At 42.1% G+C, this 12,358-nt stretch overlaps 1 protein-coding gene across 1 annotated transcript in view; it reads right to left on the bottom strand.

Annotated features, from left to right (window-relative positions):
• The window catches only part of DSCAM (DS cell adhesion molecule), a gene marked incomplete at both ends in the record, with an annotated part of 439,009 nt that overhangs the window by 40,654 nt on the left and 385,997 nt on the right, over window positions 1–12,358 (bottom strand). The window contains 5 exons of the mRNA XM_082279051.1: window positions 4,806–5,096; window positions 5,877–6,065; window positions 6,658–6,756; window positions 9,602–9,765; window positions 10,589–10,706. Coding sequence (XP_082135177.1) covers window positions 4,806–5,096; window positions 5,877–6,065; window positions 6,658–6,756; window positions 9,602–9,765; window positions 10,589–10,706 — 861 coding nt within the window. The remainder of the gene's footprint in view (window positions 1–4,805; window positions 5,097–5,876; window positions 6,066–6,657; window positions 6,757–9,601; window positions 9,766–10,588; window positions 10,707–12,358) is intronic.

Raw genomic sequence — 12,358 nt, 5'->3', positions numbered from 1 at the left:
ATGGCCATGAACATGTAACCAGGCTCACAGTAATGAGGGACTGACTGCAGAGACTCAGAGGTTATCAGAAATCCAGAAGAGTTTCATTCATTGATTGAGGAAAACCATGTCTGTTACACAGTTAAATACTATGATTAATTTTGAGTCCTATTAAATTATTAAAAAGCTGTAAGAGACCTCAGAATTCCTCCCTGTGTTTATTATTCCTTATTATGGGGAAATAGCACTGCTGTGACATTTTTTCAGGGCTTTCCTGTGCAAGGAATGCATTTGACAAAGCTCATTTTGTGCCACATACATCAGAATAATCCTCTGCACAGAAACATTCTGCTATCAATTCTAAGGGTGCAGCAGTGATAGTGATCTGAAATTCAGACAGCCAACCTGATACTAATCTGCTAAAGACTGTCTGACATTATACTCATCAGTAAAACAAGAGAGTAATGCTGGATAGAAACAATCAAATTTTGAGAGGGAAATGAGGGAAATGAATCTACCAACTACTGGCAGGCAGCTCACTTTTTCATTCTGGGACATATTTGCATTTTGAATATACCTGGCTTCCTGGTGATATATAATACTTGAACTTTTCAATTCTTTTCTTCTTTACCTCTAAGGGACGTGAGAAGAATGCTGCACCTTCTGTGGAAGGCTGTTTAGTCATGGAAGACTTCTCACTCATTTCCTGATTACTATCAAACTGCTGAATGCAACCACAAATGAGGCTAGAAAATGCAGATTTGCTTGAAATGTGTAGAAACACGTAAGTATTGTGAACTGTGATGACTTTGGATGGAAGCTATTAAATTTTAACCAGCTACTGACACATAAAAGTGAAGGAAAGGAGGGTGAGAGAGAAAAACAGGTACATCCTTTTTTACATTTTAATTGCTGCATTAAGTGATGTATCTCATTATGTGCCATACAGTATCAGAATAAAAAACTGAGGTCTGGTGCAGTACAGTGTGAGTGCCATAACCACAGTGAAAATGTGGAATCCTAAGTCCTGTTTTTTTCAGAACTATTTCAGCTGCATATAAAGAGAAGAGCAGCTCCCTAAAGGGACAAAGATTAAAAGAAAAGCTACAACCATCCAAACCTATATTAGGCACTTTGGAAAATTTGTTTTCTTACAATTGCATTTGGAATATTTTTCTAATGTTCCACTGCAGTTCTCCCCCATAATGTTCTCCTTTTTTTTTTCTAATTTTCCATTTCTTGAACACACAGCAGGATATTTTCTTCTTGCCCTGAGACACAAACTTTGCACTAGTTTAAAGACAAATAAAATTATTAGATGAAGAAATGGAAAGAACTTCAAGCTCCTGAAGGTAATACTAATAACTGTCCCTAAATCCTCCTAAACCCTTCTGGATACTAAAGGGCCAAAATTTTCTCTGAATTACAGTCACAGAGACCATCAGGTTAAAGATTGCCTAAAACTATGTCTTGCTTTCCGTAATACCTTGATGAAAATCAAATGATGAGTGGCCTTTATTTCACTTAAACCTGAAGATATGTGATTAGATATGTGATTATCATTATCCATACCTCTTCCTAGGCAAATCTAAACCTCATGACATTATATACAGGCAGTTAGAGCTTAATTAAAAAATTGTACTGCAGGTTTTCACATCATCCATTCGTTGCTTTTCAGCAATTGCATTAGAAATTGCCAAAAATTAATCCTACTATCTATTGAGAAAACACCATTTCAACATTTGTTGTCATTCTAGGTGCTGGCTGGGAGTGGAATAGTCAAAGGTTTTTTCAGGACTAAGAGCCAGACAAACGGGGAGGGTTTGTTTGGTTTTCCAGGTCGGTTCACCATCACCCTTTGTTAGCCTGATTGGTGCCTCGCAGAAGTTGTAATTTGAATGTCTCTGACCCCCTTTTCCCCTTTGTTGCAGCATCTCCCACTGCACCCTGTGAATTCAGGAGTGTTCTCCTGTGTCCTTCACGGCAGGGAGTGCCTGAGTGGGTCAGAATCAATTAGCAGAGTTTAGAGCTGATCTGAATTAATGCCAGGGCTACTGAGTAGCTGATCCCTGAGCCGGCAAGCTCCTTTGCAGCGCTCCACAACTGCAGCTGCACAGGGCTAAAAATATCTCCTTATGGATTGCGTGCTTCTGAAAAACAAGGGGCAGGGAGGTCAGCAAACCTGTAAGCTGGAAATCGTTACTGAAATGCCCACGAACAGGGAGCAAAAAGCTGCACGTAGGTTGGTCATTAACCTTCTGACCTAATTCAGCACGGAGAGATTTGAGGGGAAGGATGCTTAGCCATGATATTCCTCAGGAGCTTTCCCACACACAGCAATAGGCAGCTGCAGCCTAAAGTGACCCAAACCCATGCAACTCCGGGATTTCTGCAAACTTTACAAAGGCTTTATCTTAAGGCTGCTAAAGCTTCTAAGCTTGTTCTTAGCATTCGGCATCCCAGAAGTTTCATACTCGGTATTATCTAATCTTCAAAGTGCTACCCTTGTATCTGCTTTATCCCAAGGGCAGCTGTGACCCCTGGAAGCTGGAAGGGGCTAATCTCATCTCATCTCATCTCACATCACAGGGTGAATCAAAGGTAGAGGCACGGCACTGAAAAGGGGACCTGGCCAAGAAGTTTCCACTGCCGTGTTTTCTGCAAACAAACTATTCCCTGTCTGTGGAAGCAAAAATTCCTGCATCAAATACTGATATGAATGATAATAACGAAAATCATCATCATCATCATCATCAGTTTATAATTTCAATTCTGAGCCAAACCTAACAAATCTAGAAAATCTGAAAACTGAAATTTGCTTTTCCATCTATGTTCTCCTCTCATAAGCTCGGGGTCAGTATTTGAGCTCGCTCTGCCTCTCAAAGGCACAATACAGTCCTGGCAAAGCACGCTTCACAAACAAAACCAGCAATATCACAAATGGGAATTTTTCTAGCTGACCAGAAGCAGTGGCCCAGGAAATGTAATGCTGCAAATATTTTTTACTGTTTCATTTTCTCCCTTTCAAAGATGCTATACAGCAAAATACAAAAATCAAAGGGTGTGCAGGTCACAATGTGTGAAACCAGGGTAAGTATCATCACCCAATCATGGAGCAGAGCCTGACAACATTTCCAATCAGATCACTGTAAGAATAGTTTAGATTTCAGTGTTACCAGTGGAAATTTAAGGCTCTAGATCTACACTTTGATATAATCTCATTTTAAGGTATGGCTTAAGACTGTTTGCCCCCATCAGTCTTAATGCAATGATAACTGAACAACTGAAAGTTGGGTGCTGCTTGTACAGAGATACTGGAAAACAAAACCAAAACAGGTTAGGTTAAGTAAAATGACAAGAAATTAACTCCTAATACTTGAAAGAGTTATTATTGACAACAGCTACACTTCTCAGTAGAACAAGTCCCACATCTGCCTGGAAAGACCTGGAGCATTTGTGTAGTAACTGCTTAGATCCTGGTTTCCTGTGGGCCTCTGCAGTGCTGAGGAAAGATCTTTTTCCTAATTTTCCAGACTGTCAGAAATAACACGAGGACTGTGTGGCAGCTTACCAAAAATGATATTTTTCCAAATGGTGAGGGCACATGTGATTAATTATCTGCAAGAACTGCTGAGTACCCAGCACAAAGGTTGGCATAGCAGTAGAGGATGTGTCAGGTGCTGAGGTTTAAACCCTGCTTAAGTCATATCCCACATTTCTGCCTGGGAATGGACACTGCTCTGCCCTGAGCTGTACATGAGTGGTGATGTTCATGTGGAGGCATGTTACCAACACAGAGTTATGAACAATTACCAATTTGGTGCTGTCACAACCATCAGCTCTTGACTGAACTTGCTTACCAGGGCTGTAGTTTAATTTAACAGTACAGATGTTGCCAAGTGGTTGCACAATACAGCACAACATCCCTGGCAACACAGCAAGATTTTACATGGATGTCTCCAGAAGAGCTCTGGTAATTCACACTGGAGCAATTCAAGAGGCTGCCATCTGGAGCCATCTGTGCTGCCTTTTTGCCAGGAACGCAGCCGTTTCCCACTACGGAGCCACCAGGACCGCACATGTGCCACCATCCCTTCCAATCAGCCTGGCAGGACCTGAGCTGGGGTGAGTGACAAACTGGCACATTTGCTCTTGCCCTTGTGCCCTGGGTTCTGCAGGGTGGGCAGTAACCCCTGGCAGAAGGGTGGGATGCAACAACTCCCTCATCGTCCATGCCCTGCTGCTGGGCACAACAGAGCCAGCTGTCATGGCCATTAGTTTCACTGTCCCCTGTCTGCAAGCAGGGACAATTGCACTGCCATTGCTCTGCCCTTGGAGGATGTTATCCAGAGGCTTTCCCAGAGGACAACCTGCTTGGCTGCTCTGATGTGTCCCATAATGGGTTTTGGGCTGTGTTATAGGGAATAGCAATGAGGCCAGACATCGCCGTGAATGGCTGCAGGAACCAATTCCATGGGAGACAAAAATTTCATGGAAAAGGTGCATGAAACACTAGGAAAGGCCCCTGTAACCACTGGAACTAATGACTCTTAATGTGCTGTGGTTATGTGTCTTATGGCTGACTGACTTTTGTGCTGGAGTTTTTCCGATGTGAGGACAAATAAACAATTCCTCTTTTCTGCCTGGCAGCCTATTGGCAGGAGCTATTTTACAACTTTGAGACTTTTACCTCCCTGACAGCATGGTTGGCAGATTCAAAATGGGGTTTACGAGGGGGAAAAATGGAAGGTGAGCAAAAAGAAAAAAAATCACATATGAGACTCAATGAGTGAGTATCTGAGGTGTAAATTAAAGGAAATACTTACTGCCATCATAATTGAGCGTGGCGAATTTGGCTTGTTTCTCTGCACAGCCAGCACTGTTGCACACTCTCATTTGCAGCTCGTACCACGTGGCCTCCTGGAGGTCATACAGGATGTAGGACTTGGACAGGGATGTCCTCTGGGCTGTTGTCCAGACTGTGGTCCCAAAGGGCCGGTACTCCAGAGTGAAGGAGGTGATGGGGCAGCCACCATCGTTCCAGCCGATCAGGTTCAGCCTCACTCGCGTGGTGTTGATGCTGGCAAAGAGCTCCTGCTCCTTGGAAAACTGTGGCTCTAGAGGCAATGGGATATTCCAGACAAAATGCTTAAATATTGCAGGTAAAAGGCTCCCAAAATATAAAATTGAGAGAATAATTTTTAGGGCAAACTTTAGTTTTAACTCAGTATCTATATATTCAACTTCTCCCCGTCTTCCTTCTTGAATGTTTTTTCCTGGTTTGTGCCAGAGTCACAAACCCAGATTTTCAAATCAATATGAGGAAAAAAAAATCCATACATCCACTCAAAAAATGTTTTTTGTTTTGCCTTGCAGAACTTTGCGCAGAATTTTCCTTTATTTTTCACACTTCTCCTGTTCAGAGGATGCTGCTTGCACAGCTCCTGCAATGCTGCCTTGGAGCAGAAATAAGACACTGGCTCCATTTCTGTTCTACATAAATCTATTCCCTGTCTTCCTTCAACATCCAGACAAATAAACCCCTGAATTTTTACAAGAAGAGAAGAGACAATTTCCTCATGGCAATGAAGTAGTTGGAATTGCTATAGTCTGTGATAGTGGAGACACCCTCTTACCAATTATCTACCAACCCATCTTAGAAAAAAATTATTAGAGAAATAAGGACAGCACATCAGCTCGTGTGGGCTTCACGTCTCACAGCGACAGCCTTTTTTGTCACAGCATGGACAGAGCTGGAAATGTTTCTAAAGCCAGTAATATTAAAATATCCAAGCCTGTTTTCTCATCAAACCAAGACCTACAGCAGAATGCAGGAGCTTTAGGAGGGTGAAGGGGATGGAAGATTTAGGAGGGTGAAGGGGATGGAACCAACGTACCTTTGCCGAGCGTCTTGGCCTCGATGATCTCGCTGATGCGTCCTGGCCCCACCCCGTTCTGAGCAGTCAGAGTGAACTTGTACCAGGTGCCACATTTCAGTGTTTCCAGCCTGTAGGACCTCTCACTGGGGCTGATGGGGAAACTGCCCCACTGCTCACTGTTGTCCTCTGAGTACTGCAAAATATAACCTGGAGGGAAAGTGCGGATGGCAATGGTAAGCCAGGCACAAAGCACAAACCCTTCAGGTAATCCAAGGAGGCATTTTAAAGACCTAATAAAACTGAAAAAAAATCCCACATGCAGGGAAACATACAGCTCTCCCCTGACTAAAATATACCAGGCAATGCATTTTGCCTACCCTGACAACAGCTTAAATACAATTTTTTATGATCGCTTCAAGGGGAAAAGAAAAGGATGGATATTTCTAAGGACCCTTCAATCAGCAACAACCAGATGATGAACCTGGACCCTCCAAAATGAGTGGTTAGAGATTGATTACACTTCTGGAAAATCAGATAGAGCAACTGTCATAACAGCTGAGGGTATGCTGGGAGAAAGTGATTAAATGTATGAATAAACCACCACAAAGACAAACTGCAATTCACTGAAAGCTGTTATCACCATGATAGTGCACATTAAGGGTTGACAGCAATACAGATTGGGTTGTTTTTCTTTTTCTTTTTTTTTTTTTTTTTTTTTGGAGCCATTCATAATTGTATACTAATTCTATCAACATATGATAATTTACTAGGAAGTAGCAATTAACCTGAATTACATTACCTCGGATAGAACTGCCACCATTGTCTCCAGGTATCCAGGAAAGAGTGATAGAGGAAGATGTAGTTTTGGATACAGTGAGTCTTGGCTGGTCTGGTGGAACTAGATGGGAAATAGTTAAAAATAGAAAATGCAATCAAATGGTTTGACACGATCTTAATCACTCTAACAGTCATTTATCAAATAGCTGTTTTGAGTTGCAAAAAATGCAAATTATTTCTGTCAAAGTGTCTGTTTAGCTGACATCCTTGCTTAAGACAAGAACAGACAAGCTCACACTTTTTTATTTAATTTTATGCACAATTTTGTCTTTCAATTCTTAACCTTTGCTTTTGTCTGAATTTTTTTGTGTCTGTCCTGTTAGACCTCAATGGCACATGAGCTACCCAGCCATTAATTTTCATTGGTTTTGATATCTGTTTTAGGGAGAAGATGAAATTTTAGTGGCAGGAAGCAGATGTGCAGTTGCAAATGATGCTGCACTCGTTCCTGTGTTTGCAGCCTATTATGGTAAAAATGAAAAATGTGCATATCAAGAGCTTCTTCCAGTGCAACTCTGAGTGTTAATTAGGTAGCACAGGTAGATCTGCGACTGGAGGCACATCCATGACCTCTTCCAGACCACTGAGGCTTTTGGTGTAAGGAATTCCCAACTCTGTCAGCAAAGACTGGAAACACTTCAGCTCTGCTGCTCTCCATAAACATTATGGTTGTGTCTAATCTGTGGGGTAAAAAAACAAGGTTCCAGGGACCAGCTGCTGACTGAGTGCAGGAATAAAACAGAGGTTTCAACTCTCATCCACTTCACAGTTCCTGGTTTTCTTTGGAGGAAAACCATAGAATGGTTTGAGTTGGAAAAGACCTTAAAGATCGTCTTGTTCCAATCCACTGTCCTGGGCAGGGACACCTTCCACTAGACCAGATTGCTCTAAATCCTATCCAGCCTGGCCTTGGACACTTCCAGGGATGGGGCAGCCACAGCTTCTCTGGGCACCCTGTGCCAGGGCCTCACCACCCTCCCCGGAGGAATTTCTTCCAGCATGAAAGGGCAGAGAAGGAGCCATGCCTCATCCCAACAAATTGCATGGGGTAGGGCAAACTGGGACTGGGAATTGACACAGGGAACTGGGACTGGAAATGGACTGGGAACTGTCATAAACATAGACAAAACTGAGCTTTGCTGCCTCAAGAACAAGGAGTGAGGTATGGACAGTCCGTGCTGGGGAAGAATCAAGAAACAGTGGCAAAGATAGGATGGAAAGCTGGGGAGGAGAGACAACAGATGGCCACAGCTCCTCTGGCATGGGAGAGAAGAGGGTGGTGGTGTCAGTGACTGGTGCTGGCAGGAGCTGCCCTTGTCCTGACACTCACTGCTCAACAAAGACCAGCCCATGAGCCAGGCAGGACAGAAGTCCCAAATGCTCTGCTGTGTCCAGCACTCTGCTGCCAGAGGACATTGCTTGCTTTGCTTATGTTTAAGGGCCAGCTCTTCCTGCAGAGTGAAACTCCAGGAAAAGCTCCCCACTGCAGTTCATGTTCAAGTCATCAGATTGCAGAATAATGTGTGCTGATATAAGGCAGAGTCTGCTGGTTTGCAGCTATGGATTAGTTCAAAGAGAAGTTGATTTTTCTGCCCTCACAGGGCCAAAGAGTGCTGAAGAAAACAAAAGAGACAGTTTATACTCTAAAGGAAAATTCTCTGTGTGAGATGGATTTGTTCTGTTATTCTGAGGGACTTGGCTAATTCCATGGAGAGAGACTGCACACACTGTGTTGGGAAAGATTTATTGTAAAAGCTTTCATCACAGCTTCACCCTATCTACAAAAAATGGTGGTCCCACATATTAAAAGCCACTCTTTGTCTGTCCCTCAGGGAAGTAATATTGATTTGCTTTTAGTTGCTGCAGTTCAATAACAGCAAAGATATGCAATTACAAAAGTACTTAGTGAAATATAAACATAAGGTTTCCATTTGCTGGTGTCTTCTCTCCCTACTTCCTGTTGTGGTCATGCTTCAGACATTGCTGCAGAGCACCTTTAGTTTCTGTTGGGTTGTAGGTAAGCTGATATATGCCAATATCTGCCATGATTGTTCCAAGGCTTAGTGGAATGGTTTATGCAGGGAGAAGGGGACTTCACTGGAAACAACCTCTCGCTGTGCTCTCATATGTTTGTACTGGAAGTGTAGATTCCACATCCAGGAGAGTGATGGTCCACTCTGGTACAAAAATTTGCAGTCAGTTGAAGCATTTGTAGGATCTGCTTTAGTGCAAGTGAGCAAAGAATTCTGCACAGTGAATTCTTGGTATGTGAATACACAGGCTTACTTTATATTCTTATATTGTCCCTGCTTTTGTACATATCAACACCATCCTGGATGCACTTTGTGCTTTTCAACATGAATATAAAATGTAGCTGGGGAAATGCATTAGCTGAAGGGGTACTGAGGTTTCATTTCCAATGCTTCCTCATATTCACCTCATAATAAATTTCTGCGCCCACATAATGAAGTTTTTGTGCAAGGTCTCAGTACGGAGGCAAATTTCTGCTGATAGCTTTTCTGGAGGTAAATTAAAGGGCTTCAGGTCTTTCTGAATTTTGTAATATTGAAATGATACATGTGATATTTTTAAGGAGAAGGCAGAAGCTGATACTTTCTCTGTGAAGAGCTAGAAGATAACCAAACGTAAACACATGGTTGTCAATCTTATAAAAACTCACATAGAGACTTAACTGAGAGTGTGTGAATTGTTTCACCAAAAGCACCATTTCCTAGATCACAAAATGCCCACATCTGAGTCAGAATGACTTATTTATTAATTTGGAAGGATTAGATTTGCATTAATACACATAAATACTAACACTTTGCATTTCAGACACATCTCTGCATTACCAGTAGCACTTTAAAGCTTTGGTAACAATTCCAAGGTAGATCCAACAGCCTTACCTTGTACCTGCAAATTCAAAATGATTTCATCTGATCCCCAGTTGTTGCTGGCCACACAGCTGTAGTACCCAGAGTCTTCTGCTTTCACAGTCCTGATGACAAAGCTGCCGTTGCTGAAGATGCTCCTTCGCCCATCAATCATCACTAGACTGGGTGTCCCGTTACTACCTCACAGGAAACAAAGTGCATACATTAAAGAAGTTACAATCAAAATTACTCAGAAGTGGATTTTTTTTAAGCAACTAAGAATGGAAAGAGAGGAAAAGGTGCGGGGTGAGGTGCGTCCCTATAATAAGGCAGCAAAGGAGCATTTGCTGTTGGGAAACACCTATTATTTGCTTAAAAATGCACTTTTCCTGGGCCCAGCATGAGTGAAAACAGAAATTCACTCCTTCCTTAACTTGTTATTTCAAAAAAATGCTGAAATAAGGGTATAGGCAGTTCCTGGCTATGAAGTTCATCCCTGTAAAATCATAGGTATTTATATCAATTCACAAGATGGTTCCATAGCACTGTAGTTTCCCTGCTTGCACAGTGCTTGGATGAAAATTATTGTCCATGTGGGTTTCCAAGTGGCTCTGTCAGACTGTGAAACTAAAGTTGAAAACAGAATAATGGAAAATTAAATATGTGCAAGGCATTTACTGCCCACCTCAGCACAAATCACTGTATCAGGCACTTTGCTCTCTCAGAAGAAAACCTTTCTGTCGGCCTCAGGATAAAACAAAAAAGACTCCTCTAAGTTTTGCATTTTGAATGTTTACCTTTACCTCTTCTTCATTATTTTTTTCTCCCTTTGATGCCTTGTAATCACCCCAGCCAATTAGTTGAAGGAATTTCTAAACTCCTCATCTACTGTGACCATGTGCAAATAACCACAAATAGTCCTTCTCCTTCCTGTCAGTGACCCAGGATCACCCTCTCCACAACCCTCAGGATTTTAAGCAAATGGGCTTTATCTGAGCTGTACATTTAGTTGCTGGTTACCTATCCTTCATCCATTTGACTGTTGGAGCTGGGTCTCCCACGGCTTTGCAAGGGAGGACAATGTCCTTCATCCAGGGGGTTGTCACCGTCCCGCTGAACGTCAGAATCCTGGCAGGAGCTGGGTGGGAGAGAGCAAGAGAGACTGAAGTGAGGTGTCTGTTCATACAGCCCTTGGAAGGGAAATAGAGACACCCACAATTAAAGGGGGAAAAGCAACCCAATCCAAAAACTGTGGGTTTAGGATAGTAATTCCTTTTAACTCACAGTATTAGCTATTTATTCAAGCACAACTATCAGTTTCAGTACCTGGATGACAAGTAACTAAAAGAGACATGAGATATGGGATTGGAAAATTCTTTGTAGAGAAAAAGAGAAAACCCAGTTATTTATCATCTTTACTCAATTTTATATATTTTGTAGCAGAAATTGGGGATGAAAATTGTGTCCAAGGGATGCTTTTCTCCAAAATTCCAGCAAGAGGTGTCCACAGTAGATGGGTGTCTTATAACAGCTAAATTATTGCTACATCTCTTCTACAATAATTTTGGTATTAAGCAAAATAAACCTTCATGTATGTATCTATTAGTACATCGCAGTGTCTATCTGAAGTCCACAAACGTGAACAAACTAAAATCAGTTTGTATCAGCTCTCAGGTCACCTAAATACATAACAAAAAATATCACTCCTGTACTTTCCATTTATAGGTTGTGTTAGAACTTCATTTGTTATTCCTCAAGAATGACCCTTGATAGAAATAGACATGCTGTTGGCCTCCAAATATACATTTTAAAGGCACATACTGAATACAGATAGAAAAAATACTGTCTTTTTAGTCCTGATCTACTTTAGTCGTGCACACTGATCAGAATTTATACTTAATAATCCATTTTGCACCAATTAGGAAAACATGAAAATGAGACCCAGCATCAAATATAACTGGGACAGTTAATCTCAAAAAAAGAATCATGCATAAAAGAACAGGCCTTGAAAAATTAAGCAAAATTACTTGAGTAGGCTGCAATGGGACTTGAGATATTCACAAAAAGAAAAGATTTCACAGATTATACAATCAGTTTGGACTGTGTTGCCTATGTTCTCTTCAAGCACTGTTGAAGGCCAAGCTTCTCAAGAGATTTTTTTCCTCTGGTCAAAATTTTACCTAAAGCACAAGTAGCTGTTTAAAGATTTATGTAACAGACAAAGTGAAGGTTGGGTAATGGGACAGCATTACTTTCCTAACAGCCAAGCATCAACATGTCCTGTCCTGGCTAAACAGCAGCTGGAGATCCCTGGCTCCATCCTTCCAGAGCTCTGAGGTTTAACCCTGTCAGGAGAGAGCCAGGGTCTGTGCTGCCCTGGGGAGGTCAGACACCAGAGTGATGCAAAGACACTGAGCAGCCAGAAGCTCTCATGGATCAGGCTGGTTTTCCACCTGGGCACTCCTAATGCTAGAAAAGATTTACACAGGGCTGCACTGCCACAAGCTGTCTGTGTTGGGTTTGCATGGCCGGGTTTTGGTAGTGGGGAGGTTACAGGTTGCCAGAAGCTTCCCCCATGTCCAGCAGATGGGATGAACTGATTGCAACCCCGCTTCCCATCTTCCTGTGTTGCTGGGGAGGAGGAGGAATAGCTGAGAAGGAGGGAGGGGTGTGGGGAAGGCATTTTTAAGATTTATTTTTCTTCTCATTATCATGCTCTGATTTTGTTGGTAATAAATGCAATTAATATCTCTAATTTGAGTCTGTTTTGCCCAGGATGGCATTTGGTGA

Source organism: Coloeus monedula, assembly GCF_965178545.1.
Source record: "Coloeus monedula genome assembly, chromosome: 3".
Lineage (NCBI taxonomy): Eukaryota > Metazoa > Chordata > Aves > Passeriformes > Corvidae > Coloeus > Coloeus monedula.
Note: the sequence above shows the minus strand (reverse complement) of the source record. Positions and strands in the feature narration are given on the sequence as shown.